The sequence below is a fragment of the Benincasa hispida genome, chromosome 11 (genome assembly GCF_027475165.1).
Source record: "Benincasa hispida cultivar pf3 chromosome 11, pf3_genome.v1.1, whole genome shotgun sequence".
NCBI lineage: Eukaryota > Viridiplantae > Streptophyta > Magnoliopsida > Cucurbitales > Cucurbitaceae > Benincasa > Benincasa hispida.
In genome coordinates, this window is record NC_143488.1 from 44,371,535 (window position 1) to 44,391,030 (window position 19,496).

General features: G+C 35.5%; 1 protein-coding gene across 1 annotated transcript; it reads left to right on the forward strand.

Annotated features, from left to right (window-relative positions):
* The first annotated feature begins 797 nt into the window (after positions 1–797).
* LOC120090685 (uncharacterized) lies at positions 798–1,145 on the forward strand. The gene has a single exon (XM_039048404.2). It carries the CDS (start codon positions 798–800, stop codon positions 1,143–1,145), a length of 348 nt encoding a protein of 115 aa, XP_038904332.2.
* The last annotated feature ends 18,351 nt before the right edge of the window (positions 1,146–19,496 follow it).

A 19,496-nucleotide genomic window follows, 5' to 3' on the forward strand; every position in this document is an offset into this window, starting at 1 on the left:
TCGACATCCACAAATGCCCAACTCATCTCAACAACCATTAACTTCTTCACCATTAGTAAATCTTTTGAAAAAAATATATCTAGAAAAACGATGTGGTGCTACAAAGCCAGGCATCAACTATTTGAAACCTTGAACAAGATTGGACAGATCACTAAAGACCCAAAAAATAGACCACAAGACACTGCCAAGTAACACTGAGGTTCCTCACCATGCGGGGAGTTCAGGCAAAGAACAACGTCATGTGGTGACTTTGAAAAGTGGTCACATAATGAAGGAATATCCAAGAGAAAAGGCAATCAAGCTTACCAATGAGATGCAAAGACACTCTTCTGATGAAAAGACTGATAAACAACCAACGTAGGAAATTTAAATACCATTATACAATAATCAAGAGGAATGTAGAGATTTATCTATGATAGCTTCAACTTCTAAGGCATCAAAATGAAGTACAACTCCCTCCTTATCTGTAATGGTTAAAGAGGAAGAATGATAAAGGAAAATTTCACTGCTTTCTTGGAGTGTTAAAGTAGCTACATATTAGCATCCCACTCATCAAAGCATTGGAGTAAATGCCATCTTATGCTAAATTATTAAAAGATATCATCTCAAAGAAAAGAATGATGGGGAATTATGAGACTATTGCACTAACGCAAAAATGCAACACCATTATACAAGAAAGTATTCATCCAAAAATGCAAGATCCAAGAAGCTTCACTATTCCTTGTCCAATTAGAGGAGTTTACATAGGGCAAGCCCCATGCGATCTTGGAGCTAGCATCAATCTCATGCAATTATCAATGTTAAAGCGACTGGGAATAGAAGAACTTGCACCAACAAAAGTTACTTTACAATTAGCAGATCGTTCGCTGGTACACCCAGAAGGAAAATTGGAGGATGTTCTCGTGAAGGTGGATAAATTTGTCTTGCCATCCGATGTCATTATACTGGATTATGAAGCTGACAAAGATGTACCCATTATTTTGGAAAGACCTTTCTTATCCATAGGAAGAACCCAAATTGATGCGTACAAAGGCGAGACAACCATGCAAGTCAGTGGCCAAAAGATGAAGTTTAACATTCTTAAGGCAATTAAATATTCTGATGAGGTCAACACATGCCAAGCAGCTAAATTGGAAAAGTATTAGCCTTATAAGCTTGAATTTAAAATTAATAAGGCGATGGAGGAGCTAAAGGAAAAGACGAACACAATGCTTGAATCTTGCCATGTGATAAAAGAGATTCAAAGGAATTTTGAACCTTTGGGTTTAGAAAGTTGATAAGGCAAGATCAAGCCTTCGCTCGAGCAATCTCCAGTTTTAGAGTAAGGCACTCCCTACTCACCTGAATTATGAATTCCTTGGTAAGAACGATATTTTACTCGTAATTATTTCAGCAACACTCTTTGAAGAAAAGAAGGATGCTCTCTTAAAAGTTTTAAAGAAATACATTAAGAAGATAGGGTGGATCCTGACAGATATTAGGGGAATCAGCTCATCCTATTACATGCACAAATTCAACTCAAGGATGGAAAGGAAGGCTCTATTGAACCAATATAGGCTCGATCTTGCAATAAAGGAAGTTTCCAAGAAAGAAACCATCAAGTGGTTGGACGCTGGAGTTATTTTTCCTATTTCAGATAGCAAATAGGTTAGCCCCATGCAATGCATCCCCAAGAAAGGCGATATAACTGTAGTTCCCAACCAAAATAATGAACTCATTCCAACACGCATGGTCACCAGTTGGAGAATATGTATGGACTACAGGAAGCTCAACACAACAATAAAGAAGGACCAATTTCCCTTACCTTTTATTGATCAGATGTTGGATCGATTAGCAGGGAGTGACTTTTTTTGTTTTCTAGACAGCTATGCAAGCTATAATCAAATTATGATTGTGCCAAAAGATCAAGAAAAGACAACCTTCACTTACCCATATGGGACATTCGCTTTCCAGCGCATGCTATTTGGGCTATACAACGCCCTGAACACTTTTCAGAGTTTATGATGGCCAACTTCTTAGACTACCTTGAGAAGTTAGTTCAAATTTTATGGATGATTTTTTAGTATATATGGCAAGATATATGAAGTATGTCTAGCTAATCTCGAGAAAATTTTGAGAAGATGAGAAGACACCAATCTAGTTTTAAATTAGGAAAAATATCATTTCATTGTGACAGATGAAATTATGCTTGGCCACAAGATGTCTAAGATGGGATTTGAGGTTGACAAGACTAAAATTGAAGCTGTAGAAAAACTGTCACCGCCAACAAAAGTGAAAACACTTCGAATCTTTCTTGGACATGTCGTGTTCTACCGTAAGTTTGTCAAAGATTTCTCTCAAATCACATGCCCCTTGAACTTGTTACTGGAAGTCAATAGATCTTTTGAATTCGATCATAACTATCTAAGAACATTTGAAACACTGAAGCAAGCACTAGCCACGGTGCCTATTTTTATTGCATAGAACTGGTCAAAGCCATTTGAGTTGATGTGTGATGCAAGCGATTATGCGATGGGTGCAACCTTAACCCAATGCAAAGAAAAAGTTCTTCATTCAATCATATATGCAAACAAAAATTTCAATAACACATAGAAGAATTATACGAAAAACAAAGAAAGAGTTGCTTGCAGTAGTGTTTGTTGTGGAGAAGTTCAAACCGTACTTATTGGGATCAAAAGTGATCATTCATACAGATCATTCAGCGATTAAGTATCTTATGACTAAGAAGGACGAGAAGCTTCGTTTGATCAGATGGGTGTACTGCTATAAGTGTTTGATACTGAAATCATTGATCACAAAGGATCAGAAAATAAAGTTGTAGTTCACCTATCGTGGCTTGAGAACATTGAATGTGATCACCTTCAGCCAGAAGCGAACGCATGTTTTCCTGATGAAACGATATTAAAAGTTGATGAGTTCTTGCCTTGGTATGCAGAAATTGTAAATTTTCTTGTCTGCAAACAATTTTTAAATGAGTACACCATGCAACAAAAGAATAAGCTTATACATGAATGTAAATTTTACTATTGGGACGAGCCACATCTTTATAAAAGAGGCCCAAATCATATATTTCAGGCACTGTGTTCTAGAAACTACATTTCAACTCATCCTATATCAATGTCACGAGTCACCGTTCAGTGACCTTGGAGATCAGTTCACGGTAGTAAAAGTACTTAAGAGTGGGTATTATTGGCCCACGCTCTTCAAAGATGCCAGAGATTACATAATGAAGTGTGATAGTTGCCAACACACTGGGAATATTTCTGGAAGAAATGAAATGGCACTAAATGTTATCCTAGAAGTTGAATTATTTGATGTATGGAGAATTGACTTCATGGGTTCATTTTTGCCTTCCAATGGCCACAGCTACGTTTTAGTATTTGTTGAGTATATTTCAAACTGGGTCGAAGCAATTTCATGTGCTACAAACGATGTGACAACAGTCTTAAATTTCCTGCAGAAAAATATTTTCACTCACTTTGGCACACCGCGTCCTATCATAAGCGATGAAGGCACACATTTCATCAACTGTATTGTCAGTAAGCTTCTAATCAAATACAACATCCATCACAAAATTGCAATAGCCTACCACCCTCAGACTAATAGACAAGTTGAGGTGTCCAATAGGGAATTGACCTCATGGGTACAACATTCATATTTGAAAAGATTGTTAATTCAACACGAAAGGATTGAGCACAAAAGCTAGACGAGGCACTATGGGCTTACCGAATGACATATAAAACGCCAATTGGAATGTCCCCATATGCGCTCTTACTTGATGAGGATTGCCACTTTCCCTTAGAACTTGAATGCAAGGCATTCTGGGCCACCAAGAAGCTCAACTTTAATATTGAAGCATCAGGAGAAGCAAGGAAGTTGCAGTTATGCGAGATGAATGAGTGGAGATTACAAGCGTATGAAAACACTAAAATTTACAAAGGCTGAATGAAGCATTTTCATGACCAATGCATTAGTAAGAAAAAATTTGAAGTTGGCCAAAAGGTCCTGTTATGTAACTCATATCTCCATTTGTTCCCAGGAAAATTAAAATCGCGCTGGTCTGGACCCTTTGTTATTAAGGAGATCTACCCTCATCGAGCGGTGGAGCTAACGCATGAGGATGGGTCAAATGAATTCAAGGTTAATGGACAAAGGATCAAACCATATTGTGGAGGTAATTTTGATTGAGAAAAAGTCTTCATTGACCTGGAAAAACCTGAATGATGCTGATTGGAGAGTCCCTGCGTTAAAATAGTTGTCATCTTTTCAGAGACGTATCATATCCTTTTTTTGTATCCTTTTGTGCTTTCTTTTATTTTGCTTTTACTTCTAATTGATTGATTTCTTTACTTGTACTTTTGTGCAAAAACAATGATTGCTTTATAAGATTAGATCTATTTGGGATTAGTTGAGAAAGCGATGAGTGTTATGATGAGTTTTGGAATGCGTTGAAATCTCAACTCAACGCATCCCAGCATAACTCATCGTAGGAGAGAGTACCTTAAGCGTAAAAAATCATACCGTTAGGATCACTGAAAAGATGCCATTTAAGCCCAACATTCCCCTACATTTCTTATGTTTTCAAAGAACCAAACCCTTGCGATTTTTGGCGAAGCTTCTATTTGACAATTGTTAAGTTCACCATCTCTTATTTCTTTTTCACTGTACTCACATTTCAACCCCATTTTCTGCCTTTTATCAGAATGACCACCAAAACCCTTCCTCATCCACTCTCGCGGCAACGTCCTCTTCTTCCTATAAAGTTGTAATGTTGTCAGCAAGCATCCAACCCATATCCTTTCCCATCGTCCCTGAATCTATCTATGCGCTGCCAGCAAACGTGATGGCTCAACCACTATTCAACCTTACCCTCCTCAGAAATACCTCCATAAATCACCAAGAACCTACGTTGTCTCAATCATCATTGCCACACGAGCGTGTTCAACTACCAACCTCCAACGCCATACAACCTAATGCCTGAAGCTAATGTATGGCTCTACTTCATCAAAAGGATGTTGCTTCTCATAATGGATGATCATTCCATTTCAAGAGATCACATAATGATTATTTACTGCATAATGCGACTTATTCCAATTGACATTGGCCGCATTATCGCAGGTCGATTTGGACTTAACCAAGGGGGCAGCTATTTTCCCATAACTGATTACAAGGTTGTGCGCAACGCAAGGCTTGTTTGAAGAAGAATAAGAGTTAGTAGTGAGAGGAGTGCCCATACATCACTCTCTCTGCCGACTCATGAGATTGCCAGTATCCCCAAGTGAAAGTCGCTTAGCCAAAGCAATCAGCAAAGCGACAATCCCAATAGCAAGCTCAATATCCTCCAAGGCCTTCTCAACAAAAAAAGAGAAAAGTGGTTATTATGCCCAACACAAACAAAGAAAGGGATTGCATCACCCAAGTTGAGAATAAACTTCCTCCCCACCGAAGCAAAACCTGATCATCTTAGCCTAGGCCAGACACTCCCCTGCATCAAGACGATCTTGATGTGGAAGCAATTGTATCACCAACATATAGAGCCTCTAAGATAGGCATTGACCAGAATAAGCACCCTCCCCCTCTTGAAGAACCATCTCTCCATATTTTGCCCGTAGGATATGGAATCAATTGCATCACCAATACCTCCACCTTCCGCAAAAGAAACAAGGTAAGCTTCGATTCCGAAAGAGCCCAAGGTACCAAGCGTTCAACCTATGTTGCCCATTGCTAATAACCCAGGCCTACCAACTCCTACCCTTGAAGTAGGGGGAAGATCCGACATTGATGAGGATTGTGGGCATCCAACAGGTGAAAATAGCCAATGCCAAAATCCTATCACGTATGAGGAGAAGTTGATCTGAGCGTTGACGAGTGGTACAGATTCCACCATGAAGACCTTTGAGAGCCTATCTTGGGTTGTCTTGACAAGTTGTCACGACAGTAGAGCAAATCAGTTGAAAGACCTGATGCGGCAACAACAAGAGCTCGTTAATCAACATCATGAGTTGAGAGAATTTGTCAATCGTCAAGTCCAGGCAGTTTAACACCAACTGATTGTGACTAGGACCTTCATACGCCAGCAGACGTAGCGGCAACATGAACAATTTCACTTTATGATACAATTTTTCCAAGATGTTCTTGCTCGCCTCATGCTTGGACCAGCCATTCCCCCACATCTCCAAGCTCCTTTGCAATTTCCAAAGGAAAACATTCCTTTGCTTTAAGATTCCACCTGACTGATGAACCTAGAATTTCGAAATGAGGAAGGGGACCACTAATAGATCTTACATCAACAGAGTACTTATCGAAAACAAGAGGATCAAAACAGCAATGATGCAGGTGAAAACTAAATTTGAGGGTGTTTGAATTCATCTCCTTTCTTTCTTTCTTTCTTTTTTTATGCTTGTTACCACAGTTTTTATAATCAATTAATATGGATTTCATTCCAAGTGTTAATTTTTCTGTGCCTTTTCTTTAAGTTTGTCCCTCACATATCTTTATTGATTTCTTAATATGCTCTTTTGTTTTGTTGCATTCCATAAATGACCTCAATGATGATACTTGTGCTAGCCAACGCAATGATTAGTATGACTAGTTTTAGTACTTAGCTTTAGGACTTTACCTTAGGACATATTTCTTGAAGTACTTAGCTTTGATTTTCAGCAATGAGAACCATGATGCCCTCTAAATTTGGGGATGGAAGAGGTTTGAGCTAAATACGTTTGAAATAGAATTATTTTTTAAACCTCTTTGTCTTTATCATTCAAAAAAAGAAAAGAAAAAAGAAAAGAAAAAAATGGGCGCATTAAGATCGGAACCTGCTCTTAGTTGGATGTCCGCATGACACCCTTGGGGCAAGCTAGAACGAAGGCAGGATCATCATCAACACATAAAATAATTGATCACAACTCTGCTGCCTAAAAAACTTTTTAAAAGGCATGAGTTAAGTCAGAAAAAAGCATCTTGCTCGTAATTGGATGTCTGCATGACACCTATGGGGGTGAGCCAAAATAAAGGTGAGATGCTCAGATCTACGCATGGTCAAACCAAAATAAGCGCCTCAAGGAGAATCGTTTTTTCTAAATTTTGAAACAAAAGCTCATTCCTTAAAACGAAATATAAGATAACTTTGGAAATGAGTAAAAGATTTTTGAAAAATAAGCTTGCCGCATCTAAAGGCTGGAAATATTTTCATAGGTAAAAGAATAAAACAAAGGAAAACTTTGGTTTAACAAATCTAGAATATAAGGCACTTTGAGAAGTCTAAGTAATGCGTCAAAACTTTTAAGATATATTAAGACTCTAAACATATGCTTGAGAACAAACATTGTTTTAAATTTGAGGGTGTGATAACTTATAGATATATAAGTTATTTTATCTCTTTTATTTAAAACAATTAGGAAAAATCATGGAAAATACAACAGTTTGGTAAGAAAATCATGGAATTAATTATATTATGCGATCACATGTGTACAAAATCTTATAATCCACAAAAACTATAAAAATCATGTTTTTTGAATGCAGAAATCTATTCATGTGATCATAAGATGTCAACACAAAAGAAATTCCCGATGCCAACATTGGAATCACATAGTTTGAATCACATAGCCTCATGCAATAGAAGATGACATGACGCAAGGCCGATGGAGGTCAAATCTAAGACTAAGTTGGTAGCTGACAAGAAAACTTCGCAGTAGAGCCAATAAACTTCTAACGCGGAGTAGGCAACGCAACAGGGTATGGAAGTTAATGCATCTTGTCAATACAATCATTAGTGAGAGATCAAGAAATCGCTCCTTGACACCTACAAATACTCAAAGAAATCTCCATCTCAAAATATAAGGCAGAAGAGAGCCAAGACATTGGAGGGAACTTTGCATAAATCCTCACTTCAAAAACAATTTCCTTTGAGCCCTCATGAAATCTTGAGTGAAAGCTCAAGATTTCTTCCTGAAAACAAAGAGGAAACTTCACCTTCAGCACTATCTTTGCAAAGCAGTCATCCAAAAGCCGGAAGGAGCAAGGAATTTCACCTCACGACTTGATTTTCTATCTCTATCTCTTTTTTTGTACTATTATTTTTTGTTTATATTGTGTAAAACGTTGCAAAACTCCTTTTATCAATATGAATGCATCCATAATCTATTGTTCATCCATCTCTCATTCTTCAACCATGAGCAACTAATTTTCTTTATGGGTTGAGAAATATTGTAGCTAACATGAACTAAGCTAAGCTTAATCATACGTTCAACTTGTTTTATGTAAGCGTTTTAAACTGTTTGAATAAATCGAAGGATTATTCTAATAGAATGAATCTATGTTTAAAAAAACCAAACAAAGGATTTAGACCTCATAAAGCAAGAAGAGATTATGTTTATAAATAAAGAAACGTTTTCTGCATCAAAGACTCATTGCATTCATCCTAGAAATAGGACATTGTGGCTAAAACACTGAGAAGTGTAGGTTATGACTTTTGAGTAATTCGCATGAACGCATGATTTATGCATTTACTTAGGAATTGCTAACGAATATTTCACTCAATCCATTTTATTCATTGGAAATCTACATCTCTTCGTATAGGTTGTTTTACTTACGATTGTGACTCCCATTGCATCCACCACCATTTATTTGCATTAGCGATAGAATGGGAACATTGATTCATCGCGTATTTACCAACAATTCACGTCAAGATCAAAACAATCATTGTCATCGCGTCAATAGAATACAATCCTTGAGTTCAACCCTAGGCTTACCAGGAATCTAGTTAGATTTATATTTGGGTCTAATTAGATAAAACAATTCTTTTCTAAAGGCAACAGATAGCACTCAATGTTAGGGTTAGATAACATGTAGCGGAAGTATCAAAGATCTATAAGTATTCAAATTCACTAATTTTGGCAGAAACTAAAGCATGCTTTTCTAAAAAGAGGGTTTTAAGATCATACATTTGAAGAACTTTCCAAGAACTTGATTGTACAGCAGCAGTCTTCACCAAAGATCATCATGTACCACCTTAAGATCTTCTCCACTATCCTCTTGGACCTTGAAACCGAGTTGTGGGACTTAAGAACAGCTTGAAACGATGAAGAACAGTGAATAACTCACAGCAGCTCACTTTTGAAGAACGCTTTCTTCTCACTGAAATTTTCTCTCAAAATTTCTGTGTTAGCATGCCTTCAAATCACTCCAAACTTCTTTATTTATTGCAGATGAACATGCAAAGAAGAGAATTACATGACTTGCAGCTCATGCTTGGAGTATTAATGAAAAGAAAGAAATGAACTTTGTGTGAGTATGAAGAAGATGATATTGGAAAATCAACATTTTCCATTTTGAACATGCAAAACCGATTTTCCAATTTTCTTTTAAAATCAAAATTTGATTTCAAAACCATTTTGATTTATAAAACTGAAAAATATATATCTAAAATTAATTTTCATAAATTAATTTAATATCAAACATTAAATTAATTTATGCATAGTCATCATCTTCATATATATATATCATATTTAAATATATATTCTTATATTCCGATTAATTTGAACGTTTCAAATTAATTTTTCAAGCTACTCTAAAGCTTAACCATTTACAAGCTAGTAGGGACCTCACGAACCTACAGATCATGGGCTTCAACGATTCGAGATTAATCGGCTAAACTCATTAGTCCAATCTAAACCCCATTCCTTAACTAATGGGACACTCCATTATAGCCCATAGTTGAACTCCCCTCACTATAGATATATTTTGTCTACTTAATAATCATAATTAGTAGGTCGATCCTTCACAGGTTGTTCGTAATCACAACTAAGTCAAAATTACCATTTTACCCTTGTGAATACATTTTGTTCCTTAAGTTCCTACTGACTCTCTAATGAACAATTCTGATTCATAATCTTTATGAATCAAATCCATTCTCTATCATGAGAAGGCGGGGCCTCGATTGTTCAAGACCTGTAATCAGTAATTAAGAGAACAACCTATCTACTAACCCTAAATAGGGTAGGAGTGAATTCCATCTTGCAAGGCTATGTCCCCAACTATTCATTCAGACTTATCCCCAAAATAGGAAGCTTATTGAGCAGTGCTGTTGGACTACTCTCACCGTTTACAGATCAAAGGATAATCTCGAACAAACAGGAGTTCATAGCTAGCTCAGGAATAAGATCGAGTTGACATAGGTTATATGATAAATGAAATAGTCAGTTTTAACAATAAACGATCGTTATAAAGAAAAGTGACTATTTTGTGGTCCAATCTATATGCAAACCCATTGCATAGGATGCCTCCACTCACATGCCTCAACATGAACAATTTGTGGATCACATCGTTTTTAGCACCTTACAATTTCTTGTAACAACTATAGAGTCGGCCGCATCCAATAGTGTTACTAAGATGAGATATCCAATTTCATCCATATACTTATTAGATCATTTAAGCTATATACAGTCAACTTGATCCTGTTTATGTCACTACATAAAGTTACGGTATTCAGACTATAGCCAAGGATACATTTATTGAATTTTCATAATAAGATGCAAAATCAACAAGTCATTATTATTGATAAATAGAATGTTTAACACGAACTGCGAGTTCTAGGACATGCCTAACAATCTCCCACTTGGACTAAAACTCCAGTGAAAACAAATATATATAATATAATGTTGAGAAACATAATGGGAAAAATACAATAAACTAGGGCATCTATAATACCATAGAAAATTTTCCACTTACCCTAGATTACACTACTCGAAGTCCTAGTCCAACTAAGTGGCCCTCGAAAACTTTAGCCGATAGGGCCTTTGTGAATGGATCAGCAAGGTTGTCTTTAGAGGCAATCTTTGTGACGATGACATCTCCTCTGTGTACTATCTCTTGGATGAGATGGTACTTTCTTTCAATGTGTATTCTACGTTTGTGACGCTTGGGTTCCTTTGAGTTGGCAACTGTACCACTGTTATCATAATATTGTGTGATAGACAAGTGCATATTTGGAATTCCAAATCAGCCAAGAATTTACGTAACATACTGCTTCCTTAGTAGCTTCACATGCAGCTACGTATTCTACTTCCATGGTGGAGTCAGCTATACAACTTTGCTTGATATTTCTCCAAACTATAGCTCTTCTGTTAAGAGTGAAAACTGATCTTAAGGTAGATTTCCTGGAATCTACGTCAGCCTGAAAATCAGAATTAGTGTATCCTATAAGGATCAAGTCCTTAGGTTCATACACAAGCATATAGTCCCTCATTCTCCTTAGATACTTGAGGATATTTTTTACAGCAATCAAATGACCATGTCCAGGATTGGATTGGAACTTGCTGACGATTCCAACTGCAAAACATATGTCAGGATATGTACACAACATAGCGTACATCAAACTCTCAACTGTAGATGCATATGGAATTCTCTTCATCTCCTCAACTTCTTGAGGTGTCTTAGGACATTGTTCCTTGGACAAATGAATCCCATGCCTGAAAGGTAATAAACCTTTCTTGGAATTTTGTATATTATATCTTGACAACATCTTGTCAATATAAGATGCCTGAGATAGTGCCAATGTTCTATTCTTTCGGTTCCAAAAGATCTGTATTCCTAGAACATACTAAGCATCACCCAAATCTTTCATTTGGAACTGTTTTGCTAACCATCTCTTTACGTCAGCAAGAAAACTTGTTTCATTCTCAATGAGCAAGATATCATCAACATATAGAACTAAGAATGCTATAGTTTTGTTGACTATCTTTTTGTATAAACAAGGTTCGTCAATATTCTGTTCAAAACCATAAGATTTGATCGCAGTATCAAATCTTATATTCCAAGATTTGGACGCTTGTTTCAATCCATAAATGGATCGATTAAGCTTACAGACTTTCTATTCCTGTCCTTTTTTTACAAACCCTTCTGGTTGAGACATAAAAATACTTTCATCAAGATAGTCATTCAAAAAATTCGTCTTGACATTCATTTGCCATATCTCATAGTCATAATATGTGGTAGTGGAAAGAAGTATTATTGACATCCGTCTTGATATGCATAATATATATTATAACAATTATTACATACTTTCAATACATGTAACATGCTTCATACGGTGGGGTTTTAAATCTACATTGCATACTGTATGCATATACATGAATTATTTAATTGTTACATACATCTCATGCACAAACAATTAAATACTAACTAATATAGTTTTCATTTTAGCATAAACAAACAAACAGATGCCTAACTATTACAAATAGTTTCAAAACCATTTTTGAACCGCTCGAACCGCTCCAAACCGAACTCAAGCATCTTCAACCGAACTGGATGAGTCTGAACCGGACCAACCAAAAATCCTTTGAGGCTAAACCGGATTGGATCTTGAAAAGACCGGTCAAACCGGCTGCTCTTGGTCCAACCTCAAAGTCTTGCTAAGGCCGATCGTGTAGCGTTGAAGGCAATCGTCTAGTGTCATCGCCTTATGTTGGGAGTAGGTACACGATCGCTTAGTGTTTGCTGAAGCTAAACGATCGTTTAGCTCTATCGTATAGAACTACACGATCACTTAGTTCCATCGCCTTGCTATTTCTTAGCTCTATCACATAGAACTACACGATCGCTTAACACCATTGCCAAGCGCTTTCATGTCATCGCTTAATATCTGCCGCAACTAAACAATCGCTTAGCTCCATCGTATAAAACATCATCGCATCACTTAGCTCCGCATCTAAACGATCGCTTAGAGCTATTGCGTAGCACTTCATTACATCGCTTAGCGCACGTCTTAGCTAAACGGTTGTATAGTGCCATCATTTAGAAAATCCAACGTATCTTTTAGTTCTCACGCCAAAGTTAAACGATCGCATAATGTTGTCGTATAGTATTTAAACACATCACTTAGCTCCCACAGGTACACGATCGCTTAGCGTTCAACATCACAACTACCAGTGTCCATTGCTATACGATCCTCTAGATTTTTTTCACATCCTGTAACATCGAGAACTAAACGATTGCTTAGCAACTAAACCTCAACAACGAATTTGAGTAGAAGTTGAAAATTTGGAACAGCAGCTCGGCCTTCTTCACTTGTTTCTTCAATTACATCTTAATTTCAACTCTAATGACTCCAAATAAATTATAGACTCTTGCTAACACATAAAAGCTCATCAAATAAGAGCCAATTGCAAATTTAAGTGAGAAATTAAAGAGAATTAAAATGTCAAAATTCATAAAACCATATCAGTGCTTGAGTTTCATATATCTCATGAAAAACACCACACCAATTGTTAGTGTTAGATAACATGCAGTGGAAGTATCAAGAATCCATAATCATTCATATTCACAAATTTTGGCAGAAGCTAAAGCATGCTTTTCTAAAAAGAAGATTTTATGATTATACCTTTGAAGAACACTCCAAGAATTTGATTGTACAACAGCAGTCTTCACCAAATATCACCGTGAACCACCTTAAGATCTTTCCCGCTATCCTCTTGGAGCTTTAGACCGAGTTGTGGAACTTAGGAATAGCTTGAAATGATGAAGAACAGTGAATAACTCACATCAGCTCACTTTTGAAGAACTCTTTCTTCTCACTGAAATTTTCTCTCAAATTTCCTGTGTTAGCATGCCTTCAAATCACTCCAAACTTCTTTATTTATTGCAGATGAACATGCAAAGAAGAGAATTGTATAGCTGTGGCTCATACTTGGAGTATTAATGAAGAGAAGGAAATGGACTTTGTGTAAGCATGAAGAAGATGATATTGGAAAATCAACATTTTCCATTTTGAACATGCAAAACCGATTTTCCAATTTTCTTTTAAAATCAAATTTTGATTTCAAAACCATTTTGATTTATAAAACAGAAAAATAATTTTCTAATTTAAAATATCAATTAATTTAATATCAAATATTAAATTAATTTTTGCACAATCGTCATCTTCATATATTTAAATCATATTTAAATATATATTCTTCTATTTCGATTAATTTGAATGTTTCAAGTTAATTTCTCAAGCTACTCTAAAGCTTAACCATTTACGAGCTAGTAGGTGGACCACATGGACCTACAGACCATGGGCTCCAACGCTCTGTGATTAATCGACTAAACTCATTAGTCCGATTTAACCCCCATTCCTTAACTAATGGGACACTCCATTATAGCCCACAGTTGAACTCCCCTCACTGTAGATATATTATATGCACTTAATAACCATAATCAGTAAGTTGATCCTTCACAGGTTGTTCGTAATCATAGCTAGGTCAAAATTACCGTTTTACCCCTAGAATACAACTTGTTCCTTAAGTTCCTATTGACCCTCTAATGAACAATTATGATTCATAATCTCTATGAATCAAATCTTTTCTCTATAATGAGAAGGTGAGACCCTGATTGTTCAAGACCTATAATCAGTACTTAAGAGAACAACCTATCTGCTAACCCTAAATAGGGTAGGAGTGAATTTCATCCTACAAGACTATGTCCCCAGCTATTCATCCGATCTTATCCCCAAAATAGGAAGCTTATTGAGCAGTGCTATTGGACTACTCTTACCGTTTGCAGATCAAAGGATAATCCCGAACAAACAGGAGTTCATAGCTAGCTCATGATTAAGATCGAGTTAATCTAGATTATATGATAAATGAAATAGTCAGTTTTAACAGTAAGTGGTTGTTATAAAGAAAAGTGACTATTTTCGTGGTCCAGTCTATATGCAAACTCATTGCATAGGATGCCCCCACTCACGTCTCAACATGAACGATTTGTGGATCACATCGTTTGTAGCACCTTACAACTTCTTGTAACAACTACAGAGTCGGCCGCATCCAATAGTGTTACCAAGATGAGATACTCAATTTCATCCATATACTTATTAGACCATTTAGGCTATATACTGTCAACTTGGTCCTGTTTATGTCACTGCATAAAGTTACAGTATTCAAACTATAGCCAGGGATATGTTTATTGGATTTTCATAATAAGATGCAAAATCATCAAGTCATTATTATTGATAAATAGAATGTTTAACACGAACTGCGAGTTTTAGGACATTCCCAACATTCAATTCACCGCATAGTAAAACGCATCGGCCACCCTTTCGATGCCTTGTCCATGGTTTTCAACGCGTGAACCTCCTAACCAAGGCTCACCATGAGCACCTAAACCAACGAATACTCATCCTTCTTCCCTTTGCAAGCCAAATGCCTAGCTCTCTCTTCTCACAACCAAACTTGATTCTTACTAAGTACCTTAAGCCATTTCCATGCATAGAGCATCACTCCTAATTAACCTTAACTTGGAAAATCTTAAGGGAAGAGTTTCAAGGCTTACAATTGGAACTTATAATTGTAGGTCCATTAGATGCCTCTGTTAGATCACAACGAGTTAAACAAAGATATTTAGTTTTGAAAGAATTTGAAATGTTCAAATTGTTTTAAGGAAATTAATGTTGATTGTATATGATGCAATTAATATAATGTACATAGATAGATTATAATATAAAGCTTTAGATTATAATATAAAGTTAATTGTGAATAAAATTAAATTAAACTATATAAATATGAGGGTATTAATATTTGAATAAGATTCATATACTAATTTAACATGACTTGAATTCATATTTAAACTATAGGTTAAAACTAACGTAAATTGGGATTCATATTAAAACTATAGGTTATGAGAGATTATGTACATTAGAATATGATTTATATGTACAATAAGTTAAATATATGATGTTTAATAACTGAATTAATTTAATTTAATTTAATTTACATTTAGTTTAATTATATTCAAATAAATTAGATTTATTTAATTAATTTAATTACATAAATCCTTCGTAGTTGTAGGGGAGTGGTGAATGGGTCATGGGAATTAAAACTCCCCTCGCTTATTAAATTTGCAGAGTGATTTGCATTTTAGTTGGTTGAATTTTTTTACAGAAAAACTATCAAGTCGTCTCCCCATTTTGTGCTCTCAAAATTACAAAGAAGGGTTTTTTGCCTAACTATATTCACTATACCTTCCAAAAGGATCCCACCATCAAGATCGGAAGAAGACTTGAAGTTTGGTTTCTTCAAAGGTAAGTAGATTTCTCCCACATTCTTCTATAAAAGCATGGTTAATCTTATTTTGTTCTGTTCTGTATGTTAATTTCTATAACAAAATTGGGCCATAGCAATCATGTGTTCCGAAAAGGAATTCGATTCCTTCACATTGTGCCTTCATTATTTTTGGATGCCTCTGTCACCATGATATTTGGGGATGTTTCTGGGCTTGAAATCTGAGCATCAATAGTTTGAAGAATGTCACCTAAATTGACATATAATTCATCCATCTCATAGTCCACTGATATGCCTATGTTTGATGATGCTTTGGTGATTTGTATTTCACCCTTTTTAAATGGAGTGATGGCGTGTTCTGTTTTTTCTTCTACATTGGGTTTCATGCTGTCTTTTTCATTCCCACTTCTATCGTTATTTGGACTAGAAGCAGCCATGTTTTCCTCCATGGGCTTGTCTATTAGATGTTAAGCATGCTCGATTAGGCTATTTACCACAATTGGGCTGGGCTTTTTTTTAGTTTTATCTCCAACGGACTTTGCTTTCAAAATATGCGTTGGGGCATTGGAAGTATTAAATAATATTTTATCTTTTGGAGAAGGGAAAATGACTTTCTTTTTCATTAGGGCTGGTTTCAGCTGTTGTTTCATCTTTTCAGCATAGTTTAGATCTTCTTCAACCACTTTACTTTTTCCTTTTCTATTTCTTTCTTTCACTTCTTGTTCTATCAGATCCTCGTCATTCTGATCATTTTCTTATGCAGGTGGTTATGTTGGTTGTCTCTATATTTTTCTAAGACACCTTTGGGTGGTTTTTGCTGTTGCTATAAATGAAGTCTTAACATTTGTCTCAAACAATACTATTTTCTGCAGAATATTTTTCTTTCCTAATATGGAAATTATACGCGAAATAGTTTTCTTTCCTACTCTGGAAAATCTCACCAAATGTATATCGCTCAACATTTTCCTTATTCATGAAGCAACTTACTTTGACTGAAGCGAAAATATGTTTCGGAAATTCTTTCCTTAGTTGGCTACGATTTTTAAAAGAAAAATAATGGCTTTCATTTTGGCAGCCACATTTGTTCATAGTGAGATAGTGTCTTTGTTCTGGCCGAATCATGCAATATCATGTCTAGATCTTTGCTCACTGTATTTCGCTGTGCAATTAAATCGTTTGAATCGTTCAAGAACTTGAAGATAACTTCTATCGTAGGGGGAGTCTAAGGCATCACTGAAGAGAAGAGATTCTCGATCTTAAGGGGAGCCCAAGATTTCATTCTCGAGAAGGATTTCTCCATCTTAGGGAGGACCTAAGATCCATCAGTGATGGGAGTTCACTGAAGTATAAGGATGATCATCAAGTAGATAAGGATCTCACATACTATCAGAAGCTGAAGTACTAATATTATCACACTTAGGGGGAGCCTAAGTACAATCGAGAAGGAGTCTCACATCTAGATGGAGTCGAGATGTCATTTGAGTTGGACTCTACATGAGTCACTGTAGTAGTTGTTGTATTATAAATAAGTACTACGTTGTAATTGTTCTACATTAAGCAAGTTGATCACAAATTGACACCAAATTCATTAAGATTTAAGTGGAAAAATAGGTGTTTAAGTAAGTGGAGCACTTTGGATTTTTTTCACCAACTTATGTTGAATTTCAAAAATTCAATTTATAAAAGAAATTTAAATTTTAAATAAAATTAATTCAAGTAATTGATTTTAGATAAAATGATTTCTTTTAAACCAATTTCAAATAAAAATAATTTTAAATAAATAATTTAATTAATAATATAAATTTAATATCAAATATTAAATTAATAATAAACACCAATTCTGAACATGAATCCCTATTCATGTGTAATATTTAAATCATATTTAAATATTGTAAATTCTTCAAATCGTTTAATTCGACAATTAAACATTTAATTATATCGTATATAGTTAATACTTTATTTCCTAAACCAAATTTGAACGTTTCAAATTCTCATCACACTATTCTAAGGTTTAGTCCGATATGAGCTAGCATGAGAACCTAATGGACCTACAGATCATGAGTTCCAACGATCCGAGATTAACCTGCTAAACTCTTTAACCTAATTAACCAACATTCATTACCTCATGCATATTAAAAGATAATCACGAATAAACAGAGTTCATAGTTAGCTCAGAATTAAGATTAAGTTACCTAGGTCACAAAATTGAAATATTCAGTCTTATTAGTAAACGGTGTTATAAAGTAAAAGTGACTATTTTGTGGTTCGGTCTTATGCAAACCATTTCATAGAACGCCTTCACTCGCATGTATCCACATGAATGATTCAGGATCACATCGATTGTATCAAATACAAAGTGGGTCGCATCCATAGTGTCCCTAAGTTAAGGTATCTAGCCTTATCCCTATACAATAGACTTTTTTGGCTATAACTCGAACTTGATCCACTTTTATGTCTCTACATAAAGTTCAAGTATTCATGCTATAGCTAGGAGTTCTTAGTTTATTGGATTTAGGGTAAAAAGGTGCAATTCACATATTGAATAACATCTTTACTGAATAAACCTCACTAGCAACTTTATTGTAAAATAGAATATGTTTAAAGTTCACAAACCAAGAGTTTTAAGACATAAAACCCAACACCTATCTCTCTTTCAATTGGTATAATACCGGGACACCTTTATCTCAGGTGCTTCAATCATGGACGAAATCAAAGAAAGTATCTCCACCATTCGTCCCTCTATTTTAAATGGAACAAACTATTCATACTAGAAAGCTCGAATGACTTCCTTTCTAAAGTCGATTGATAGCAAACATGGATGGCTTTAGTTACTGGTTGGCCTCGTCCAACAACTAAAACTAATGATAGAAGGAAAATCTTGAAACCTGAACTACAGTGGTATGAAGTAGAAGACGAAGCATCGTTAGAGAATTCTCGTGCCTTGAAAGTTATATTTAATGGTGTTGGTTGCAACATATTCAGAGTGATTAATATGTGTGCCTCTGCTATGGAGGCATGGGATAGTTTATCAGTTGCTCATGAAAGAACTTAGAAGTTAAAATGTCATGATTGTAGTTGTTGACTTTAAAGTTTTAGGATGTTAAAATGTACGATGATGAATGAAATACTAAATTCAATGTTTGGTTACTAGACATTGCAAATGAGCCAGGTGACAAAATTTCAGAAGAAAGACTTGTTGAGAAGGTGCTTATGTCTTTACCTAAGAAATTTGACATGAAAGTTACTGCAATCAAGGAAGCTCAAAACATAATAAAGTTGAAATTAGATTAATTATTTGGCTCCTTGCTCACCTTTGAGATGTCTATGGATGGGAAACCTAAAAAGAAGAATAAGGGAATTGCCTTACAATCTTTAGTTATAGATGAACCTAATGACCCTGACAGAGAATATGAGTATTCCCTTGTTGTCTTTTTCATTACTTTCAAAATAATTCAATTG